We start from the raw sequence: 23,320 nt of genomic DNA, 5'->3' as shown, positions 1-23,320 counted from the left end.
AATGGCGGAGATGGTTCCCGTGCCCGCCCTGAAGGTGGCACAGATAACACAGAATGGCAGAGATGGTTCCTGTGCCCGCCCTGAAGGTGGCACAGATAACACAGAATGGCGGAGATGGTTCCCGTGCCCGCCCTCGTAAAGGACATTCCCTCCGTGGGGCAGGATCACACCGAGGCAGCAATCCTGATTCGTAGCTGCACAGGTTTCCTGTTGATAATACGTGGTAGTAATTTAATTACTATTTGAATTAGTTTAAACTTAAATAGGCATTGAAAATGCTGGGTGTTGATGTGGGTTTATGAGTGACAGCAGGCTGGAGGGCACACCCCAGCCTTCAAGGTGGGTGCTGTTGCCAGTTAGCACACGTGGGGCTAACGCACCCCTAACCTCATGATCCTGGCCCCTGTGATTCTGGCTAGCAGTGAACCACAGGCTCACAATGGACAGCAATCCTGGGCAGCGACCCAGATCCTCTAGTCCTTATGTTTCTGATAGCACTATAAATTTACTTTAGGAGCAGACATACAATTTTTAACAAAGAATATTCAGCATTCTCTCCTACTGTAGGCACCAGAGCAATTAGAAATGCCAATTTGAGATCTTCAGTGCCTGATCTCTTCATCTCCCCGTGGCACCCCTGGGTGCCCTCACACCTGCCCAGCAGTGAAGCTGGCCAGCAGCATCCCACTCAGTGCTGTCCTGCTGGGTCCCCTCCTTTTACATCACTGTTGGATCTGTTCATGCCATCCTGTTCCTTTGGTAGATAATTACTTTTCTCTAAATCCCTTCATTTATTGACTGTATAATCAAATTGCACTTTTTATTGGTGCGCTTCTGTTGTCAGGTTTTTTTTTTAAGGTCAGCAGCTCATTTTTGCAGAAACGATCCACGGGAGAGATGATGAGCTACTAGAGCTAAAATTTTGCTTTTTCATCCCATCAGCCACATCCTGTATATTTCCATTCAATTTGAAAGGGGCTGTAAAAGGCTTACTTCGCAGGGGTATGGAGACAAGAGTAATGAGCTACGTTATTAGAATACTAATTGGGAAGTCTGCTGTGCAGAATGACCCAAAACATCTTTGTTTAGCCTGAGACGAGTAGGGGAAATTCAAGACTTCAGGAAACCTCCCAGTGAGATGAACGGGAGCACATAAAGCAAAAGGCTGAAAGTCTGCTCGTGTTCACTGTGCTGTAAGTCCTGTGTAATTGGCCCCAGTAAAGAGCAGAATGCAGCTCAATATTAACACAGGGGTTTCCTGCAGACTAAGAATAACCAACATACAGGAAAATGTGCCTCGTTGCACAGTTTTTCTGCTTTAATATTTCAGGGGTTGGTAGAGATTGAAGTACATAGGAGTACATAAAAATGACAGTGTCAGTCTGAATTTGCAGTGTCTGGAGACGAGGTGAGGGGGAGCTCCTCGGGCAGGAATGGCTGGTGCTTGAGCACAGTGTGATTGGACGTTTGGTCGTGGAGAGATTGCAGTTCGTGGAGTCAAAGTACAAGGCTGCAAATTACTGTTCAGCTCATTCCAACAAAACAATCCGAGGCAGCACTGATGTTACTGAGATGCCATTCCAGAGCAACAGACCTTCACACAGGACAGATTTGTTGCACTAAATTGGACACAAACCCAGAAGAGACGGTGTCATTATGTCATTCTCGACCAAACACTGCTTCTTAAAATGCTGAGCAGGGAGCAGTGTTTCTGTAAGGCAGCAGGACCCCCCAAATGCTGAAATGCTTCGTATTAACATTGCTGGAAAAATATTTCTACTGACTGGTATTGCTGTTAAGATCAGCTTGCAGCCAACCAGTCCAGGGAGACGAACAGTTACCCTGGTGCTCTCTTTCTGAGTAGCTGTTCTTTGAATGGCAGGGCGCTGTTTGGTCGAGTTTTCCTCTGAGTGCTCGTCATGCGTTCTTCCAGGAGAGCTCAGTGAAAGGATGGAAGTCATCAGAATGTCAAAGTCTGATGTGCGGAGCCGTGTGCTGTGGTGTGGTGTTTGATACTGAGTGCCCCATTAATTCATAGACGTGTCCTTGTGTTTGCTGTGAGGAGCAGAGCTGTCTCTGAGGTTCGTGCTGTGCGGATGTTGTGGCTGGGCACAGGGCTGGCAGCAGCCCGCAGTGTGAGCGGGCACGGAGCACGCAGGGCAGTGCGTGGCAGGAGGGATGGCACTGCATGGGCAGCTCTGTGCCGCACTGTGGCTGATGTGCAGAGATGTGTCTGCCCCAGTGGGCAATTAGAGCTCCCAGACAAACCTCCGCCGGGTGAAGAACCTGTCTGAGGAGCTCAGATGTGATGGCGTTATTACACAGATCTGCAGAGGCAGATGTAGGCAAATTCGTTCCGTCGATGGCTTTTGCTGAAGTAGGGCTGTCCCAGTGGCTGGCTTCATCCCCATAACAAGCGGGAGAGGCCCCGGGGCTGCCACAAATTGACAGGAGGACTGCTATGGGGATGTCAAGGAGATGGCACTGCGTGCCAGCAGTGCTGTGACATCCGTGGGGGTGGGGGCTGCATCACCCAGGTGCCAGAGCAGCACGGCCTGCCCAGCCCGCACACATTGCTGCAGCGGGGCGGCTGCGGGGCCCCAGCAGGTGCAAATGCAGCACCCAAGAGATTTATGGGGCTGTTGGCTGTTGAATTCCTAAAAACTGCCGTATGGGGCCCAGGGTTCAGGGCAGTGGCTGCCTCCTGCCTGCAGCCTGGTCACTAACCATGTCTGTGGGCAGCCAGGCCACGGCAGAGAAATGAAGCCATGCAGTTTACGTACACTTATGCCTATAGGTACATCTACAAGTATTTACAACATTAAACATTTAATGCGAAACAAATTACATCTATTTTATAACTATAGTAACGTTTTCAGTGCCATAACAGTCACTAGCTAATAGATTTGTGTCCTTAGAAAGCAATGAGGCATCGTGAAGCAATCAGACACCGCTGTGCAGTTGCGTGATGGTGATGGAGACACGTTCACCTACAGTTACAGATCCACCTTCGAGCCCCCGCGCTGCTCCCGCAGCCCTCCTTGTCTGCAGTGCTGCAGGAGGTGTCTCGCTGTGCTTCACCCGTGTTTGTTTGCCCCGCAGGTACCCGCACCGTGTCACTGCGCACGCCGGGTGCAGAAAGCCGAGAAGCACAGCCATTGCTGGCAGAGCTCTGTGCTGGTCGGCACGGCACCGGCAGCGGATGGCAGTTACACCTGCGCTGAAACAACGGCACGAGACGCGCAAAGGCTGTGGATGCCGGCAGCAGTGTGATTGTCCTGGCCTGTATTCTAGGAGTCGTGCCCCCAGTGCACAAAGCGCGGCTACCATTGTGAGCTCCACTTCGTGCGGTGCTGGAGCGCAGAGCAGCGTGCGGGAGGGGGCAGCCCCGGGCCCGGGGGACGCTGCAGGCAGGGAAGGCCCGGATCGCCTTAACCCACAGCTGGAGCGCGGCTCTGGGCAGCGGAACCGCCTCCGGACCGAGCTCCGCTGCGGACTCCGGCCCGGCTGTGTGCGTGTGATGCGCGGGGCCAGCTCCGGCTCCTGGTTGGATTTCCTCACGGTGTTCTCTTTAATAGGAAAGCTGTACAGGACAGGTCCTTGTGTAAATAAGGGATCGCGCTCACGTAAACGTTCCTATTTATATGTAAAAACTTATGTACATAGGAAAAAAACACAAACAAAACAGCGGCTCAAGGAATGTTTTGCAAATCGCTTCTTCTGTCTAAAGGCGCAGAAGGACCGCGACACAGTTTGTGCTCGGCTCGGGATGCTCGGGGCTCGGTGCCGGGGGCTGAGGGGCTGCAGCACTGCCCCGGTGGGACGATGGGCACCGCCCGCTCCGCTACGGCAGCCGCGCTTCGCCTGCCGGAGTTTGGAAAGAGCGCGTCACGCGTGGGCTGCGGCACGGGGACGTCTGCAGCAATGCCGAAGGAGTGACAGGTGCTCCCCGTTCGGGCACCGCAGCACCGTGAGGAAGCACGGCCCGGGCCGGACTGCCGCCGCGCAGCTGAGCGCACAGCCCCGGGACCTCGGGGAGCTCCGCTCCAGCGGTGCCCGCCGCGTTCAGCGCATCCCCGAGTGCCTTACGCAGCTCCCGCACGGAGCCCCGCACGGCGGCTCAGCAACGCGCGCGGCCCCACGCAGCGACGGCTGGGACGTGTGCTGGAAGCAACTTCCGAACGCTGAGGCGGGACGCACAGGGCGCGGTTTTCCCGCCCGCTGTGCCCGAGCGCGCCACGGCGGGGCCGCGCTGAGGCAGCGAGCGCTGGGCCCGACCGCAGAATTTTACACGTATTTTTGTATCGTGGTTCATATGATATATATCAAGAGACTTTCTATCCATTTGTAAAATACGCAAATTATTGTCAACTTTTAATAAAAAGAGCTGTTTTAAACCTTGCCTTCGGCGAACCGCTTTCTCCCGGCTGCAGGTGGAAGCCTCGCTCTTTCCATCACACCTTAACTGTGAACAGCTGAGCTTCCCCCCGACTCACCCGGGAATAAAACCCACACCCGCAGCGCGGCCCCCCCCGCCGGGCCCCGCACCGAACCCCGCCGCCCCCCATCCTCCGACCCCACGGGAGCTCCGGGCGGAGTCCTCGGCCCCGCGCGGGCATTGGGGGGGGGAGATCCCGTGCCCATCCGCGGTGCCCCGGGCCCTGAGCACGGCTCCGCCGCTCCGGAGTGCCGCCCGCGGCGGGGGGAGGTGCTGAGAAGCGGTGGGGGGCGCTCCCAGGGGACGGGGCGCGGCCGTCGGAGGTGGGCACTGCGCGGCTGCGGGCGCTCCTCCCGTGCGGTGCCGCCCGGTGCCCGCTATGGCGGAGCGGAGCGCGGAGCCGCTGCCCGCCTGCTTCGCGGGCCTGGGTGCGGGCAGCCCCCGGCCTCGGCAGAAGCGCGGCGGGATGTTCTGCAGCGTGGAGGACGCCTTCGACAACAAGACGTTGGATTTCCCGTCGCTCGGCGGCGGCCGCTCCCGCGGCTCCGCGACCCCGTCCGACGGCAGCAGCAGCCCCGCGCCTCCGCCGCCGCCGCCGCGCTCCCCGGGGACCGCCACCGCGGGAGGGACGCCCGACGGCTGCCGGCAGGTGCGTGCGTGGGGCCGGCTGGGCTCGCCGCTCCGCACCCCGTCCCGTCGTCCCGTGCCGTCGGGGGGAATCTCGGGCAGGGACCGGGGACCGTCAGCGCCGGGGCAGTGTGGGTGCTGGGAACGGGGCTACCGCTCGCACCGCAGCTCCCTATCGCGGAGCCGCTTCCGACGGCAGCGGCGGGAGCGCGGCCCGGCGGGCGGGGGGAAGCCGGCAGCGGGAGGCGCGCAGGCGCGGGGCCGCGCACGGCCGAGTACGGCGCAGGCACACGGCGCGGCGGAAGATGTCGAACCCGGGCAAGAGGAGCGGTCCCCGCGGCACGGTGAGGGGCTCCGGGGGGGGCGGGCTCGGAAGGGCCGGGCTCGGCCGCGCGTCCCCGCTGGGAGCTCTCCGCCGTGCTGGGGCTGTGCGGCCCCACGCCGCGACCCCGGCCCCGCATCGCGTCCTCGTGGCGCGGGGAGCTTCGGTGGCGGCGGCCCCGCGTGACCCGGCGCTCCGGCTTTGTCTGCCCGGCGGCCCCGGCGCGACCCGCACACAAAGCCGCGCTCCGCTCCCTCGGCCCCGCGGAGCCCCGGAGCGCTGCGGGGGGGTCCGGCCGCGATCCTCCGCTGTTCGGGAGCGCTCCGCCAACCGGTGCCGCCACTGCTGTAGGAGGGGATTCCCTGCTCCTATTGCTTCCGAGCAGAAGTGAGGGAAATCTCCGGGCGGCATCACCGCCGCTTTTTTTTCTTTCTTCTGTTTCTTTTTGTCTTTCTGTTTGGCCGGCTCCCGGCTCAGTTCCCCGCAGCCATCGCGGTGTCCGAGCGGAGCCGACGTCCCGGCCGTGGGGCAGCCAGCACGGAGCGCTCCTTGGGACCGGTGTTACGGGACTCGGCGAACAATAGCGACGCGATGAACGCGCTCAGAACGGCGGTGCAGCGGTCGGGGGTCGCTCCGTGTGCCGCTCCCCCCGCAGCGCCGTTTGTGCGCGGCTGCACGCGGTGCTCGGCCGCTGCTCCGTGGGGGCGGCCCCGCGCGCGTCCGTGGCGGTGCTTTGCCGTGCCCGTGCCCTCGGCCCTGCCCGTTTCGGCCTCGGTAACGTTTGTTAATATGGCGGAGGGTCGGAAAGGAGACCGGGAGTGAAGCTGCGGCTCCGCCGCGCTCTGATTTTCCCGGCCGAGGGTGCCGGTGTGACTCCGCTCCTCAGCCCTGCCTGGAAAGGAGGATCAGGTCCTCGGGGCGTTACCACCGCCCGGACAAGCGGTTCTGGCCGCACATCAATGAGGTGCGCCTAGCGGTGCCCCGCAGCCGCGTGAAGCAGTGGTACCTTTGTTTTCTCCCCCGCCAGAGCGAGCAGCTGCTCATCAAGGGCGGAAAAGTGGTCAACGACGATCAGTCGTTTTACGCTGACGTGTACGTGGAAGATGGCTTAATAAAGTAAGTGCCGTCCCGCGGTGCCGCTGCCCGGCACAGCCCGCGGTGTTCTGCTGACACAGAGGTCCTGGGTGGGGGGCTGCAGGGGTGAGGGGCTGCGGGGGGGCTGCGCGCTCAGCGTGACGCTCTCTTCAGACAGATCGGGGAGAACCTGGCTGCTCCCGGCGGGGCGAGGACGGTGGATGCGTACGGCCAGCTGGTGGTGCCGGGCGGCATCGACGTGCACACGCGGCTGCAGACGGCCGTGATGGGGATGACCTCGGCAGACGACTTCTACCGGGGCACGAGAGCGGCCCTGGCGGGGGGAACCACGATGATAAGTAAGATGGGATGGGCAGCGCTGAGCTGGGCGCCGCGCAGCGGCTGTGTCACAGCGGGGCTGAGCTCCCCTTGCAGCACAGAAATGTTTGTTTTCCTGTAGTAACTGAGGCATTGAAAAGCAAAGCAGGCTGCACGATGTGCTTCTCAGTAACCTCCTTCCTTTGCGGTACTGAACGTGCTTAGCTGTTTTCACCTCATAGAACCACAGAGCCATTAATGCTGGAAAAGCCCTCTGAGACCCCCAGCCCACCCTCACTGTGCCCACGTCCCTCAGTGCCACATCCCCGTGGGTCTGAGCATCCCCAGGGATGGGGACTCCCCAGTGCTGTGCAGCCCCTGGCCGCTCTCTGGAGGAGAACTGTTTCCTGACGTCCAACTTGAACCTCGTGACAATAAAACAGAATGAAGCTTTAATCACCATTGCATGTATTTTTAAGAGCTGTACAGCTGTATTTATAAATCTGTCAGCTCTGCGAGTGTGACATCCACTTCCTTACAAATGTCCACGTTCATTTCTGTTTGTTCTTATTCTGCTCCCAAAGCCCACAGCAGCCCCTGTCTGAAGGAATCACGGCAGGCCCTGCCCCAGCTCTGTGCATCCACCTGCCCACCCAGAGAGGTGGGGGTCGGTCCCTGCAGACAGCCCAGGGTGGGGGGCGGGCTCAGAGCACTGGTGGAGCTGTGGGTGTCCCTGCTCCCTGCAGGGGGTGCCATGAAATGGCCCTTACAGCTCCTAACAGCTCCATTGGTTGTGCGTGCGTTTGGGATGGCTCCGTGGGGCAGTGAGCTGTGGCTGCGGTGTCCCCAGGAGCCCCTCCAGCCCCACACAGCTGCCCCCCGGCCTTCCCCAGTGCTGTGTGCTGTCTTTCAGTGGACCACGTGCTGCCCGAGGTGGGGCTGAGCCTGCTGGCTGCCTACGAGCAGTGGCAGCAGCGTGCTGCCAGCGGGGCCTGCTGCGACTACGCGCTGCACATGGACATCCCGCGCTGGCACGAGAGCCTCAAGGAGGAGCTGGAGGCGCTGGTGAAGGATAAGGGTAAGGGTGCTCCTTTCAGTGTCTCGGGCTGTTTGCGGCTCAGTGCTGCAAGTCGGCGTTGGGAACGACAGGACTGCAGCTGCCATCCTGACTCTGGCTCCCCAAGATACAGAAACTGCTTAAACAAAAGCGCTCCAGGTTGGCCTTGCAGAATGAGGGGGGGCACGGGCTCTTCCCGGTGTCCTTCGTGTGCTCATTGGTGCTGGCTGGGCGTCAGGAATTTATGCCTTTCATTAATTCTTAATGCCTGGAACTGCATTTTGATTTCAGATATGCTAATGCAAAGCTAAATGACTTCAGTGTCATTTGCAGTCTTGCAAGCAAGGCCTTAATTGGTCGTTTAGCATAGAAATGTGCAGCGAATCTCCTATTAAAAGCTGAGCAGCTGAAGTAACAAACCATTAGGAGCTTACACCAGGTATCTTTCATACATAGGTTCTCATGAAATGCAGTTTGTTTGCGATTCCAGCGTAGTTTGGAGTTCACTGTTGCCTTTATCCATATACAATACGTGTTCAGTTCTCAGGCTTTGGCTCTGCATTGTGTTTTGTGTTCAGTGGAACCAATGGGGACAGTGTGCAAAGCACTGTGTGCCCACTGAGTGTGGGTGCTCAGAGGGGCCCACATGAAGCTCAGCCCGGTGCTGTGCTCCAAGCCCTGGCTGTCACTGCTCTTCTTGGTTTCTCTTCCCAAGGTGTGAACTCCTTCCTGGTCTTCATGGCTTACAAGGACAGACTCCAGTGCAGCGATGCCCAGGTAATGTGGACAGTGGGAGCAGTGTCCCACCCCGAGCAGAATCCGCCCTTTGTCTGACATGGGGTGCCCGCTCTCTTGGCAGATGTATGAAATATTCAGCATTATTCGAGACCTGGGGGCCATAGCCCAAGTGCATGCTGAAAACGGAGACATCATTGAAGAGGTACAGTGCTCACGTTCACTCAGATTGCAGCTGCTTGGAGTCGTTTGGTGTGAGGCAAAGTGCTGACGTAGCAGATGGGTTGTAGCATCTGCTAGGAGGTGCCAGCGTGCTGTTAGCACTCGGTTGATGCTGCAGAATCAATAGGAATGTGTCCAAGTGAGGCAGAGGAGCAGCCTGCTCTGGACGTGATTGCTTTGTGAAGGGAATGAGCGTGCTTTGTGCAGTGTGTGCTGCCGGCTGGCATCACCTGCGTCGATCACTGTGACACCTCTGACAGAAGCCCCTCACTGCACGGGTGACCCCGCTGCAGCAGAGCAGGCTCTGGTTGCTCCTGGCACATTGATTGAGATGTGCAGAGGTCAGGGAGTGCAGCCGTGGTGCTCCCTGCGTCCCACCCCTTCTCCCACCCACCCACACACACCTGGTGGTGGGATTTGGCCTCGGGGACAATCTGATTACCAAAGCTTTGGAGGGACAGAGCTGATAGGAAGTCCTGTTGTTGGCAGTGTGTGCAGACACAGGGACGTGCAGGGGGGATCTGAGGCTCTTGGCACCATCAGCAATATCCTCCCAGCTCCACGCACTCCTGGGTTTCATCGCAGGATCCCACTGAGCACTCTGAGGGGATTCTGAAGGCTGCCTGCTGTCAGCGTGTTCATCCCTCTGTGCAGGGATAAACCTCATCGTGTAGGACTCCTGTGCAGCCTTAGGCCTCTCCAGTTCTTGGGAAAGTTGAAGAGTTCTCTGTTCTTTCAGCACTCTGCATTACACTTGCTAATGTGTATCTCCAAAATAAGTTGGCGCCTGATGTGGTATTGCAAACTATTCAGTATTTTTCCCATTAGAAAGGAAAGTTGTAGGCAGACAGCATGAGTGGATGCTGTACAGGAGACCTGCAGTTCCTTTTAGCTTATGTTCAGAAAGCAGAATCCCAATCCTTGGTATCGGTTGATTTGATCAGATGAGATGGAGGGTGACTGCCGGCGCGGCGCGGTGTCACGCCGCTCCGCTCTCGTGGCCATCAGCCCACGGCTCTGAGCAGTGTCTGCGTCCCGTGCTGCTTCAGACCGACTGCTTTCGTTGTCCTTGTCCCCTTAGGAGCAGAAGAGGCTGCTGGAGCTTGGGATCACTGGGCCAGAGGGGCACGTGCTGAGCCGCCCGGAGGAGGTAATGCTGCTGGTGCTTCCAGGGGAGCACTCTCAGCTGTGGACGCTGCTCGTGGGTTCCCTGGGGCTGAGTGCTGTCTGCCTCTGTCCTTGTGTCTGCAGGTTGAAGCTGAGGCGGTGTTCCGTGCGATTACGATAGCGAAACAAGCCAACTGCCCCTTGTACGTCACCAAAGTAATGAGCAAAAGTGCAGCGGATGTAGTAGCTCAAGCAAAGAGGAAAGGTAAGGCTCTGTCATGTCCGCATGCTAAGGCAGCTCGTGTAAATACATCCAGGAGTGCTGCTTCAGCTGTGGGTTAAGGGCTCCCCACCACCCCAGTTCTCTCCTCCTAAGGGTGTAACACTTGGTGTTGGCTGCTCCTCCCCGTGTGCTGGAGCTGACTGCTCTCAGCTGCGCTCAAAAGAGGTGAAGGGATGTACTTGAAGCTCTGACACCTGAATCCCAGTGGATGCAGCTGAAGGAAGAAAACTCCTGATCACTTACCATGAGATAGATGGAAAAATGGGACTGGAACACATTATAGCATTGTGGAACTGTGAAGGCTAAAAAAGCCCTCTGAGATCCCCACTCCCACCGTGCCCACTGCCCACGTCCCTCAGTGCCACATCCCCGTGGGTCTGAGCACCCCCAGGGACGGGGACTCCCCACTGCTGTGCAGCTGTGCCATGCCTGGCCGCTCTCTGGAGTAGTTTTCCCCAGTACCCAACCTGAGGCTGCAGGGCGAGGTGGAGCTAGAAGTGTGTCTGTCCTGAGGAGGAGTGGGTGTGCTCACAGTGCTACCTGGTTGTCCAAGGTAATCTGAGGTTTTAGGCTGAATTCAAAAAGCCATAGTGCTGAGAACAGCAGAGGGAAATGAAAGTGCCCCAGTGAGCAGTGCCTGCTCTGTGCAGGGAGGGCCGGGGCTCACGGCACTGCACTGACTCTGCAGGCACTGTGGTGTACGGGGAGCCCATCACCGCCAGCCTGGGAGCTGATGGCTCACACTACTGGAGCAAGAACTGGGCCAAGGCTGCGGCCTTCGTCACCTCACCGCCGCTCAGCCCCGACCCCACCACGCCGGAGCACCTCTCCTCCCTGCTGTCCTGGTGAGTGCAGCTCACCCGGCGTGGGGATGCGGGCGGGGCTGGGGTGTCACAGCCTGCACCCCAATGGGTGCTGATGGAGGGTTTCACTGGGAGCTGCATTGGGTGTTCACAGGGCTTGAAATCAGGACCATAAGTGCTTGGGGACAGTGCACGTGGGGCTGCTTCAGTCAGTGGTTATCCAGCAGAGCCCTCTGTGTCAGCATGAGCATCTCTGGGGCAGTGCACAAGCAGCACCAACGGCCCCACAGACACAGAATATGCCTGTGTGTGCTGCTGTGCATCCGGGGCATGGCAGGAGCTGCTGGGCTTGGCTGGGCCATGTGCTTTGTGCACGTACAGCACTGTGATCTGTACCGTGGCCTTCCTTCAAAAGGTACTGCGGAGGTGCATCAGAAGAATGGTTTTTCTTAGAACCATTTCTTCTTATTAAAAGAGTGTGAGGTTCAGAAGGAAGGTGTAGAGATCAAGGTGCTGAACAAACAGAAGTAACGGTGTAGGAGAAAATAGCAGAAGTGCTGCTGAAGCAGTGCTGCTCCTGGAAGTGCTTAGCCTGTGTGTGAGTGCAGTGCAGTACCTCTGTGTATCTCTTCACTTGACTTCCAGTGGGACTAAAGGATGTAAGCCACTGCCTGTGCCCCTTATTGCTGACACCAGTGTCTATCAGGACAGTTCAGCATGGGTGAAGCCCTCCAAGGTCCCCAGGCGCAGCCCCAGCCTGCCCCCACCGTGCACGCTGCCCACATCCCCTGGTCTGAGATCAGGGGCCATAGGTCACACAGTGCTGCTGGTGAGGGGGGCAGGGTCGCTCTGAGGAGCACATTTAGGGCCACCGTCTCTGCGGTGTCCTCTGACCACATCTCTCTCTTGGGTGCAGTGGGGACCTGCAGGTGGTGGGCAGTGCTCACTGCACCTTCACCACTGCCCAGAAGGCCGTGGGCAAGGACAACTTCACCCTCATCCCCGAGGGCACCAACGGCATCGAGGAGCGGATGTCCGTGATCTGGGAGAAGTGCGTGGTAGGTGCAGGAGTAAACCCGATGGCTTCTGGGTTGGCAATGCAAGTGCATGTGAACTGTGCTCAGATCGGGCGATGTCACATTTTCATTAATTCAAACGAGCCCTGAAGTGTGACACTGTCTAGACAGCTCCTCCAGGAGAGCTTGGCAACGGAGGAAATGTGACAGTGAGTGCCTTCAAAGGTTTCAGTGGGGGGAGCAGCCCCTGCGCTGTGACTTGCAGTCAGGAGGCAGCTCTCAGTGGATGGCTGTAGGGTGAGGTGCTGCTCTCAGTGGTGCTCCCTGGGGGTGGGGACGAAGCATCATCCCAGTGCCTGTGTGCCCCTGCGGTGCTGTACTGCAGCACCGTGCTCAGCCACTGCCCCCAGGGACACACTGTGTGGACAGCACCGTGGGGAACCGCACCACAGAGGGAGGCTGTGTTCTTGAGATAAATACAACTCATGGTAAGAGAATTCAAGAGAATTAAGATGTTTAAAGCAATTAATGATGGGAAATAATACTACTTAGGTTCACTTCTAGGCTTTCTTTGTTGAAATATCCTTAGCCATCGCTGGTGGCTGTGGGACTCCCGTACAGGGAACTTGAGCCTTCAAACAAAGCCCTTTTCAGAGACCTTATTTCTCACAGTGCAGAAAACAAACCCTCTCGTGCACCTCCTCCGTTACCCGTCCAGGTGATGGTGCTGCTCCTTCCCCTGTGGGGCGGGCTGGTGCAGGGGGGCCGGCTCTGAGTGGGTCAGGGCTGTCCTGGCTCGTTCCTGGGGGGGATTTGCTTTGTGTGTAAGGTGTTAGAGCCCGGCTGCGTGCAGTCCCAGTGTTTGTGTGGGTTTGGCTGTGGTGGGAGCGCCGTGCTGTACCGAACAGCCCCTGCTGCTGCTGCTCAGGTCTCGGGGAAGATGGATGAGAACGACTTCGTGGCGGTGAGCAGTACGAACGCTGCCAAAATCTTCAACTGCTACCCCAGGAAGGGGCGCATCGCGGTGGGCTCCGACGCAGACGTGGTCCTCTGGAACCCCAAGGCTACGAAAATTATCTCGGCGAAAACCCACAGTTTGGTAAGATAGCTTTTGCAGTGTCTTCCTGAGCTGGTTTCACAGCCGGAAGGGAGCGGGGAAGCAGTGGGTTCCTTCAGATCCAAAAGAGGGCATTCACCGTGTGAACAGAGGAGTGATGTGTGTCAGTGGATGGAAGGCCTTGTGTGTCCTCTGTGGAACGAGGCGTCGGAGTGCTGCTCCGCTCTGCTGGGCTGGCATCGTGGCTGAGCAGTGGCCGAGCTGCCAGAACGCAGACCGTGCCTGCTCTCTGCGGAGGAATGAAGTGCTGGCTGTGTTCTGAGTATTAAACACCCTGCTTTGTTTCCAGAATGTGGAGTACAACATATTTGAAGGCATGGAGTGTCACGGGGCTCCTACTGTGGTCATCAGTCAGGGGAAGGTTGTTCTTGAGGACGGGAAACTGTTGGTCTCCGAGGGCTCGGGTCGCTTCGTTCCCAGGAAGACGTTCCCTGATTTTGTTTATAAAAGAATAAAGGCAAGGAACAGGGTAAGGAGGACTTGGTTGGCAATAATCACAATCTCATCGTTGTACTGTGGTCACTGTTCTGCTCTGAGCGCTCTGGGGTGACAGAAGTGAGAGCATTGCTGATGTAATGTCACTGTGTGGTGCCCTGGGCTGCATCGTGGCATGCAGTGCCTGTTGGGAGGTTAGAGCTGATCATACAGGAATTGTATTATTCAACTACTGCCAAGTTGCAGAGCAATAATATGTCTTCTACCAACCGTGCTGAAGTAAAGAGCAAAATCTCAAACCCAGGGCACCCCGGCAGCTCTGCAGCAGTGCTCCCAGTGTGTGCCTGCAGAGTCCTGCTGTGCTGCAGTCGCAGCATCGTGCCTTTCCACGCTGTCCTTGTGAGCAGGAGCGCCCTGGGCTGCGGGCGGGCAGTCCGTCCGTGTTTGTGTCAGTGCTGGGAGGAGGTGCCCGTGCCGCTGCTTTGTCACAGAGGAAACGGAGCTTGCTAAATATAAACAGTCTGCTCCTGAAGGTCCCCGGTCTCCCGGCTGGATGGTAATTGAGTGTCAGAGCCGGCAGTTAGTGATTGGTTTGTTAAGTTAATTCAGTCGGACGGCCTCGTTCACACAGACAGCCCTCCTGTGTCCTTTGGTCTGTGGTTCAGCCAGAGCTTCAGGAAGAAGCCGGGCTCCGCAGGAGCGCAGTGGGATGAGATGGTGGGCACGGTGAAGGTGCTGTACCACAAACACTGCTGTGGAAAATGCTGTATGTCTGTGGGGAACCCATCAGACCATACACTTTTAACTTGAAACCCAGCACTTCTCATCTGCAGAGCACGCGTGTGCTCAGCCTTTGGCTCTCTCGTGGCTGTTGGTTGTCAGTGTGCTTTGCTGCAGAGGTTGTGCAGCATTAAGCAGAACTGTGATGAGTACTGCTCTGCTCTGGCTTTGTCTCCTCTCATGTCCAGGAATACAGAGGTTGGTAGGACGTGGCACTGGCACCACGCTGCTCTGGTGGAGGTGTGTGCCTTTGGGGTGCTCCCCCAGGCTGTGGTGTCCCCACGCCTCCCATTGCCTCCCAGCAGCCTGGAGCCCTGGGCTGTGCCGTGGGGCTGCAGCTGCTGCAGGTGAGCAGCCCACACTGCCCAGGCTCCCACCTCACACCCTGTTGTTCTTCTGCAGCTGGCGGAGGTGCACGGTGTCCCCCGGGGGCTCTACGATGGCCCAGTCCACGACGTGGTCCTCAGCACCAGAGCTGTGCCCGCCACCGCGGCCGCCAGGACCGCGGGCTGTGCCGGCAAAGTGCCCGCCGTGCCCGTGCGCAACCTGCACCAGTCGGGGTTCAGCCTGTCGGGTAGGTGTGGGCAGGGCTGAGCAGGCGGGGCTGGGGGTGGCTGTGCTGGCTTTGTTGTGCTGCTCCGGGGCTGAGCCACATCGCTCCGTTCTCAGGAAGGAGCACCAAAACCGCCTCCACCACCTTGTCACTTACAGCCACTGCCCCTCGATCTCCTGCTCTCAGGCCGTGCCTGTTTTAGGAGCTCCTTTTAAATACCTTTTAAAGGCCACGCGGTCATTCATGCTGTGCTGTGCTACCGCGGCATCCACGTGGACACACAGGAGGATGCGGGCCGTTGCCCCCAGGGCCTTACGCTCAGTGCGTGCATTGCTGTGGCTGCGTGGTGCACTGATGCTCTGCTCTCCCCAGGCTCTCAGGCTGATGACCACGTCGCCCGGCGCACGGCCCAGAAGATCATGGCCCCTCCGGGCGGGCGCTCCAACATCACCTCCCTGTCCTGATGCTGGTGTGAGGGGCACGGCTGCTCCCCTGCGGCTCGGGGTGGAAGCGAGGTGCTCGTCAGGTGCCCCGGGCCCCTTCTTTTAGGTAGGAAGTAGATGAAGCCCGCCCCAGAGGTGCCCGCCCCGCCTGTGTGTCTCCCAGTCCCTAGAGCTCCTGCTCCATCTCTCGCCGGCCCCTGGCAGCCCTTAGCGTGTGCATGCTGACACCCAGAGGTGCACTTCAACGTGTGTCCAGTACGGCCACCACAGCTTGTCTGCTGGTGGACCCTCTGTCCCAGTGACCACTCCTCCTCTCAGGACTATAGATGAGCGCTCCCGTGCAGGCTGTGTGCTGGCCCTGTGCTGGGGCTGCACGCTGGGCTGCTGGAGCCACATTTTTTTAAGGGTTATTTATACAGTTTTTCAAGTACCAGATGCAGATGAAGGCTTACAGCCCCTGAAAGGCTCAGCTGAAGGCTGCTTACTTACAGCAGACTCCTTTTATAAAATCTATGCCAGGTCCTTTGTTATGCTTAAAGGTATATACAGAAAAGGTGAACCTCTACGCCACAGATCTATGCATGTCCCTCTGCCCTATGGCTCGCCGTTGGTTTTCTGTTCCTTTCTTTGAATAAACTTTGTTGGAAATCCTGAAGTGCTGGAAGCAGCTGCTCTGTGTGCTCCTGCCCTGGCTGTGTACCCATGCTGCTGTGCAGCTCTGTACTGCATCCCCTCACTGTGCTGCAGCTGTGCCTCAGCCTGCATGCGTGGACCAGAAGGCAGCTGGGGGGAGGGGGTGGTCCTGATCATCTGCTGTGACCTACATCCCTGCCCAGTGCTGTTACCTGCATGTATGCTGGGTCCAGACATTCAGAAACGTAGATGCTGAGATGCATTTAAAGAAATGACTTTGTTTTGTTTAATGGCTTTCTTTATTTTTTTGCCTGCAAATGTAAACGAGGCTATTGTCCATCTATTTATTTTCTTTGCCAGCAGTATTTTGCTTCTGTCGTAAAAAAAAAACCAACAACATTTTTGAGTACTTCAGAAACCATTCAGTAGGGAACTTGAACTCGTATCTGCACAACCAGGGACAAAGGCAGCAACTGCAGCTCAGGATTCCCCAGTCTTGCACACTGTTCTGAAGGGGACTGCTGCACTCCCAGCAGCTGGGCCCCTCATTTAAGGGTACCCGAGCACAGGACCACCCCTCCCCACCGCTCCCCTGGCACGGCTGTGGGCAGCTGCTCTGCAAGGCTCTGCTGCAGCTCTTCAGTGCCTACAGGAGGGGCCGGGGGGAGCTGAGGCAGCACTGGCATGGGGTCACCCGATCCCTGAATGGGGCAGCAAGGTTAGAAGCCTGCAGTTGTGCCAGGGAGATGCCTGAGCCCTGTCCTGATGATGCACCCATGTGCGCGTGCCCGGTGCCCGCGGGGAGCAGCCCCACCTGCAGCACTCAGCCTGCACAGCCCCGATTCCCTCTGACAGCGCCGGGGGCTCTGGGTCAGACATTGGCTCAGCCGGGGGTGGGAGAGCAGCTGGGTGCTCCCACAGCCCTGCAGACCCCATTGCCGAGCCAGCTGTACCACATGGTGCCCATAGGAGCAGCACGCACAGCCCAGTGGTGCTGCACTGCAGCTGTGACACCGACTCTGCCTTCTGGATGCTGAACAGCAGTGGTCTGAACGTGGAAGCAAGAACTGTGTTCCAGCACACACTCTTTACAGGACTCAGAGTTGTTTTCCTGCACAGCAATAACCCAGACATGTCTGCCAAAGCTTGGCAATGTTAAAAATACACGTTTATTACTCCACATAGGCAATGGCTTCTTGCAGTGTCTGCAAAAACACACATTTGTTGTCCTAACTGTTCCGTGACATGGCAGTATTGCTGTGCAATACATTACAGAAATATACTAACGTAAAATACAAAGAGATGCTTTATATATCCAATTTACACTGAGATACGTTAGAAATATTCCCTACCAAGGCATCAGGGTTTGGGCACTGTCCAACCTCAGCTTTGTATTACTTCATTTCCACTGCTGTCTCTTCTCACCAAGGTGCAGTGATGAAGAATTGGCAACAGAAGACCCATCAGGACCTGACCTGGCATTGGTTTCTACACAACATTCCCAGCAAAGTCAGCAGAATTCAATGGAAACTCGCTTGAAAATATGCAACTCTGCAAACCCCCCAAATACAACAGCGATAAGAAAGGATCTCATGGCAAGGAGTTCAGGAGGAGAGTTAGGGGTGATGGAGACGTCTCACAGCGGATAACGGCACTCCCTGTATAAACCTGGCATACAAAAAATACACGTATTTAAATGGTTATATACAGAACGTTGCTGTGGAGCTGCAACGCAGCGCTCTGCTCTGGGGTCTGGGAGCAGCAGAGCCCCGCGTCCCCACGAGCTCTGCTCACTGTGGGGGATGGGCAGCCTGCTCCAGCAGCTGGAGACCCTGCCAGGGTGGGGGGGTGAAACTATCTGATCTCTGAGGTCCCTTTCAACCCAGGCCACGGTGGTACTACGACAGAAGGGCTTCGGCAGCGTGGCTGTCACAGCCCCAGCGCACAGCACGGCCAACGCGACCTGGCACTGCCGCACTTCTGCTGTGCCTCCTTCTCACCATCACTCTCTGCTTTCAGTTTCACCTCCTGGGTCTGTGCATAAGTAAACGGGCAGCAACAAAACCTGCTCTGCAGCACGCAGCAGCGAGGAACACGTCCATGCACTGCTGGAAACGAGTACCCGGCGATGCTGTACTCACAGTGTCCTGGCTGCGCAGTCGGTCGTGTCACCTGTCCCCGTGAGCGAGGTGTGAAGCAGAAGGTGCTGGGGCAGATCCCATGCTCTGCAGCTGGGCCTCCCCACGTGTGTGCCCCCATCTGATCCTGGGGCAGCAGCTGCACGGAGCCCCCCAGCGCTGCTGGGCACTGCCCAGGGCGGCCGTGAGCACCCTGCACCACAATGCAGGAGGTGCAGGGGGAAAGGACAGACAGTGCAGCAAGGCAGGCGTGCAGGCACAGTGCTGGGAGCAGGGCTGCGGGCAGCACCCATGGCAGCACTGCCCCTCGAGCCTCTGCCAGCCCTGGTGAGCGCGTGGCTCTGCACAAATATGGTATTACTGATTTCCACATAAAACTGTGGAAAATAAATGTTCAGTGTCGTTTTTCATACTAAAATAACGTTACACGGTTTAGCCATTCTCTTTCATCCACGGGAGCTAAAAACGCAGCAGTGTTTGTCCTACAAGACTCTGTTAAAAAGCTCTTCTGTGCATTTTCCTGTTACAAATATAGAAGGGTGCAAACCCAGCCACCCCCTGGTGTCTGCCAGATAAGGGCTCTCAGCTTTAAGGTGACGGCCGCTGCCACCCATCTGTGCACAACGGTTCTGTGCTGCAGCAGAACCTGCAGCTCACATCCAACACCAGCACCCAGCAGCCACAATGCAGCGGGCTGGGCAACAGCACAGCAGAGGCCTCCGAAACCAGGAGAGAGGCCATGCTGCCACACAGCTCCTGCCCGAGCGAGGGCAGAGACACGTCTCGGTAAGTTATGTACAGCACTTCTACTTTACACTGAAGATAAAGAGAACTGAAGGGGAAATTAAGACACCGCCCTCTTTTCGTGGTCAAGCAGCACGGGAAGGTCGAGCACACCGTGTCCCAAAGAGCCTGAACCTCTCACAGAATGCGTGCCCCAAACCCGAGCACACAGAGCCCCAGCAGTGCCACCCACTGCACAGCTCCTGCCACTCAGCAGCTACGCGAAGGAAGCAGGAATCTGAAATACACTTTACATACTGATATCATTACCCAGCCCCAGAAGTGCACATAAAAACATCCCAAGTCAGGAAAGACACTCTGGCAGTGGTGAGAAGACAATGGTGTGCCTATGCCATCCCTGAGCTGCAGGGCCATCCCGGCTCCCCGAGGCACTGCAGTGGGGCAGCTGCAGCTCACAGTGGGAGCACTGAGCCCCACGCAGCCCTCGGCAGCAGCAGTGCTGCACACACGTGAGCCGCCCATCCCTTCCTCCCGCTGGCTTCCCGAGTTGGAGCCGTAACTTCTCCTGTTGCCATCGCGTTGAATTAAAACCAGATCAGCAATCTGGGAGTAAAAAAGAACACGTAATGAAACAGGTCTCCTTCCTCCGACGTTGCATAGCGAGTACCCTCACCCACGGCGGCAGCTCAGCGTGTGGGAGCGGTGCCTGCGTCAATCCAGAGCTCAGCTCTGGGAGAACTGCTTTGCTACAACGCTGCAGGACGAGCTGCTGTGCCAGGAGCTGCAGGCACCGCCGGCAGCACGCAGTGGGGGGCAGCAGGGCGGGCTCAGCCTAGCTGCTGCCCGCCGAGGAGCACACGGAGCTGCACATGTTCAGGTTGGAGGTCTCGGGCTCAGCCTCGGTGGTCTCGGGGGCAGACACGGACTCACTCGTCTGCTCCTGGCTCTTCTTCAGCCTGCGTGGGGCAGAGGAGCACGTCACACCTGGGGCAGCGTGAGCCCCTGGCTGCCCCCACACCCACAGCACCCCATGGCAGGCCCCAGGTAAGGTAAAGCAGGGGGCTTCAGACTGATGACACCTCCAGCACGTGGCGACATCCTCACATGGACAGAAACGTCAGTACAACAAAGCACCGTGTTCCCAAATGCCCGACCACAGCTTGTGGGCTTCAGTGCTCCAGAGCCTGCGGCCTCCACAGTGCTCCCACAGCGCAGCTCCCAGCACAGGGCTGGCTGCCGTCCAGCAGGACCCCTGTGTGCTCGGACACGGGAAAGCAGTGCTGAACTCCGGCACTCCTCCTGCATGCTTGTGACGTGCTCCCTGCTCTCATCTCCCAAAGCAACATCCTCCAGAAGAGGGACAAGGAGGAGCTGAGGTGGGGCCAGAAAGGGGCACAGGAGGGCCAAGGCAGTGCCACATATGCAGGTCAGACCCCAGCAGCCCCCAGCAAGGTGCTCCAACTCCCGAGGCTCTGGCACGATATTGGGGAAAAGCCAGGAAAAAGGACATGTTTTTCTTTCCCCAAAACAGCCCCCACTTACTTCTCTCTGTTAAAGATGACAAAGTCTTGCTGGATAGCTTCAAGGCATTCTTGGAGATAATCATTTTCCTGGTGAAGAAAAGAGTTGTCTCATGTGCACGTCTGCTTCCTACAGCACTGCACTGCCCCAACTCATGCACAGCTCACAGCAGATGAAGGGATCAGCACAGCTGATTGCCTCGTGGCTTTTACTGGTGGCACATTTCACCCCTGGTGCGTGGAGACACTGTGGGCAGCGCCAGGATCCCGTCCCATGCCACCCTGCCCAGCAAGGACACCCAGCTGAGAGCTGGGGCAGACACAGCAGAGGCCCTGAGCTCTCCTGGCCACAAACCCCCACCTGGAGGCATTTCCAAGCCTGCTCGTTCTGTTCTCTCCCTCCCAGCACCCAGCAGAGCCAGCCAACGCACCCAAACATGGAGCAGGGCACAGTGGGTGCTTCTGTGCAGCCATCACTCAGCCCTCAGACAAACCGTGGCATCCTCTCAGCTGCCGGGCACGGAGGCAGTGCTGCTCAGAAGGACCACAAGAGGCTGCACAGCCTTTACCCACATCTCCGTCTGTCATTTCATTTCCCTGAGCACAGGTTATGGTGAAAGGGTTTTGTCACACTTACTCTTGGTTATCAGGAAGGCTCCACCTGGCAAATGTTCCCAGCACAGTTTACCTCCGTGGGAAGCACTGCCACAGCAGCACTGCACCCACGGCCGGCAGCATCCCAGCCCCTGCCCTGCAGCACTTACAGACTGCGAGCTGTCCTTGCTGTTGTCCCGCGATTTGTTCTTCGCCAGCCTCTTCTTCTTCTTGTGCAGGGGCCTGGACTCCAGGATCATCTCCTCCAGCTCGAAGGTGGGGTCGCAGTGCAGGCGGCCCTTCTGCGGGCACGCGGACACACGGGGTCAGCCCCGGCCCGGTGAGCGCCGGGTGCCCGGGGGGCCGCGGTACTCACGTTGGGGACGAAGCCCGGCTCCACGCGCTTCTGGCACACGTCGCCCCAGGGCACGGCGGACAGGTACGCCGACGTCTGGATGTCAGCCAGGCAGGAGAAGCGGTGCTCGGGGTTCACCGTCAGCAGCTGCGGGACAACAGCACGGCCGTGAGGAAGGAGAGACGGAGCCGAGAGCCCCGGCCCCGCAGACCCACGCGGGGACGGCCGCAGCGCAGCCCGGCTCCGGGCACCGGAGGCGGCGACGGCCCCTTTAAAAAGCGGAACGCGGTGCCGGGAGCTGCCAGCAGAGGGCGCTGCGAGCCCGCAGCCCCACGCAGCCCCACGCAGCCCCACGCGTGCACTCAGAAGCGGCCGCAGCTCCGGCACTGCGCGCCCTGCGGTCACTGCTCTGAGCTTTTCGAGCAAGCGACGGCTGGAGACCACGCGCAGCTCCTGCTCAGCAGTACCATGAAAGCACTGCACACGCTGACCCCTCGCAACGCCCTGAATCAGGGGACCCCACCGCCCCCCTGCTGTCCCAGCCCCCAGCCCCTTCCTAAGCCACGAGGACCTTACCCGGCTGCTGAAACTCGATCTTTACCCCCAGAAACAGCCTTTTCTTCATCAGCTGCTGAGCAATGCACCGCGTCCCTGTGCACAGCTCACAGCCAGAGCTCCATCACCTTTAAGGTCCCTTCCAACCTAAGCTGCTCTATGATGCTGCACTTACAGAAGTAAAAAAACATGACTGATCTGTGCTTAAGCTGAGCGAAGCCATAAACAAAAAGTCCAGTTTCAATTTCACACTGCTAACATGGTGAAACACGTCCAGCCAGACCCAGCACAGCTGCACGGCCCAGAGCTCAGCAGGAAGAGCCGTGGTGTCCCCTCCACAGGACCCCTCCGACCCTAAGGATGCTGTGACTCTGAGAGCCCTCACCTTCCGCAGCAGGGAAACCATCTCCTTCGACCACGTGGAGGAGTACTGAACGCTGACGGTGCTGAACAGCTGCACCAGGGACTCCACGGGGTTGTTGGAGTGGATGTCATACGGCCTCTGGGGAAAGCACAGAAGGGTGAGAAGGAATGCACCTTCCCCTCCGCAGCACGCGGAGGAGGCACGCCCTGAGCCCCCCGGCTCCGAGGCGTACCCAGCCACGCAGCAGTTCGTAAGCCATGATTCCCAGCGACCACCAATCCACCTCGAAGGAGTACCCCGTGCCGCCGCTCAGGAAGGAGTGGAAAATCTCCGGGGCTGAACAGACAGAGCGGAGCCACAACAGGTTACCTTTGGTTTCTGTTACAACCACACACATCGTGCAAATCCATACAGCTCGTGCTCCCAGTGGGGCTCCCGGGACAAAGCAGCAGCGTGGGCAGACTCACGGGGTGCCGGGCAACAAGCAAGGACAGCGAGACACGGGGACACGGGGACACAGAGCTGAGAGGACTGGGACAGGCAGTGCCTTCAGCCAGCCACGCTCTGCTCAGCTCTGCGTGCGTTAACGGGCACAACCCACCCAGTGCTTCTGTGGCACACGGGAATCAGGGCACTTCGGCGCCAACCAGGGCCACAGGCCGCCGTGCTTACCCATGTACGGCTTCGTGCCAGCTAGCGCTGTCGCTCTTTCACCATCCCTGATTATTGTGGCAATGTTAAAATCTGTTAGGTGTGCGTGACCTTAAACAAAGACAGATGTTAGGAAGGAATTACTCGCAGCACAGAACCCCGTGGGATGCAGCGCAGGGGTGCCCAAGGTTTCGCTCCCAGGCAGCAGGGAGTGGGGCAGGGACCCCCCAGCCCCTGAAGGGCCCCCGCAGCCTCCTGAGCGCCCCGGGCCCACCCGATGCTAAGTGCTTCCTCACTGTGCCTCTGCATTTTGAATCACATACGGAGCTCCACATCTTGAGTGGAGGCCTTTGAAAATATCCAACCTACTCCACCCTCCCTGGCCATTCTCCTTTGTTTGTGGTGCATTACAGGATTCTGAGTTTCAAACCTGGGA

General features: G+C 58.1%; 3 protein-coding genes across 3 annotated transcripts in view; 1 reads left to right on the top strand and 2 right to left on the bottom strand.

Annotated features, from left to right (window-relative positions):
- BNIP3 (BCL2 interacting protein 3) overlaps positions 1-23,320 on the bottom strand; it is a 139,391-nt gene that overhangs the window by 54,820 nt on the left and 61,251 nt on the right. The window lies entirely within an intron of this gene.
- DPYSL4 (dihydropyrimidinase like 4) lies at positions 5,370-15,595 on the top strand. Its single transcript, XM_065746909.1, has 14 exons — positions 5,370-5,409; positions 6,415-6,503; positions 6,636-6,820; positions 7,693-7,857; positions 8,552-8,613; positions 8,696-8,776; positions 9,875-9,943; positions 10,045-10,165; positions 10,872-11,028; positions 11,903-12,044; positions 12,931-13,101; positions 13,409-13,588; positions 14,737-14,908; positions 15,260-15,595. Exons 1-14 carry the CDS (start codon positions 5,371-5,373, stop codon positions 15,349-15,351), a joined length of 1,725 nt encoding a protein of 574 aa, XP_065602981.1. The 5' UTR covers position 5,370; the 3' UTR covers positions 15,352-15,595.
- STK32C (serine/threonine kinase 32C) overlaps positions 19,678-23,320 on the bottom strand; it is a 45,464-nt gene continuing 41,821 nt past the window's right edge. The window contains exons 6-12 of the mRNA XM_065746429.1: positions 22,906-22,995; positions 22,466-22,569; positions 22,255-22,371; positions 21,336-21,461; positions 21,130-21,261; positions 20,388-20,455; positions 19,678-19,801 (exon numbers count right to left, since the gene is read on the bottom strand). Coding sequence (XP_065602501.1) covers positions 19,678-19,801; positions 20,388-20,455; positions 21,130-21,261; positions 21,336-21,461; positions 22,255-22,371; positions 22,466-22,569; positions 22,906-22,995 — 761 coding nt within the window. The remainder of the gene's footprint in view (positions 19,802-20,387; positions 20,456-21,129; positions 21,262-21,335; positions 21,462-22,254; positions 22,372-22,465; positions 22,570-22,905; positions 22,996-23,320) is intronic.

Source organism: Cyrtonyx montezumae, unplaced genomic scaffold, assembly GCF_038088225.1.
Source record: "Cyrtonyx montezumae isolate F1298 unplaced genomic scaffold, pur_monq_1.0 scaffold_4, whole genome shotgun sequence".
Taxonomy (NCBI): Eukaryota; Metazoa; Chordata; class Aves; order Galliformes; family Odontophoridae; genus Cyrtonyx; species Cyrtonyx montezumae.
The sequence above is the reverse complement of the archived record's forward strand: the minus strand, read 5'-3'. Positions and strand labels throughout refer to the sequence as shown.

Bases quoted from the DNA above. Each gene is read 5' to 3' on its own strand.
- DPYSL4 (XM_065746909.1), top strand. From the start codon at position 5,371: ATGTCGAACCCGGGCAAGAGGAGCGGTCCCCGCGGCACG. The intron at 8,777-9,874 runs GTACAGTGCTCA...TTGTCCCCTTAG, and splicing joins ACGGAGACATCATTGAAGAG to GAGCAGAAGAGGCTGCTGGA. The intron at 9,944-10,044 runs GTAATGCTGCTG...TTGTGTCTGCAG, and splicing joins TGCTGAGCCGCCCGGAGGAG to GTTGAAGCTGAGGCGGTGTT.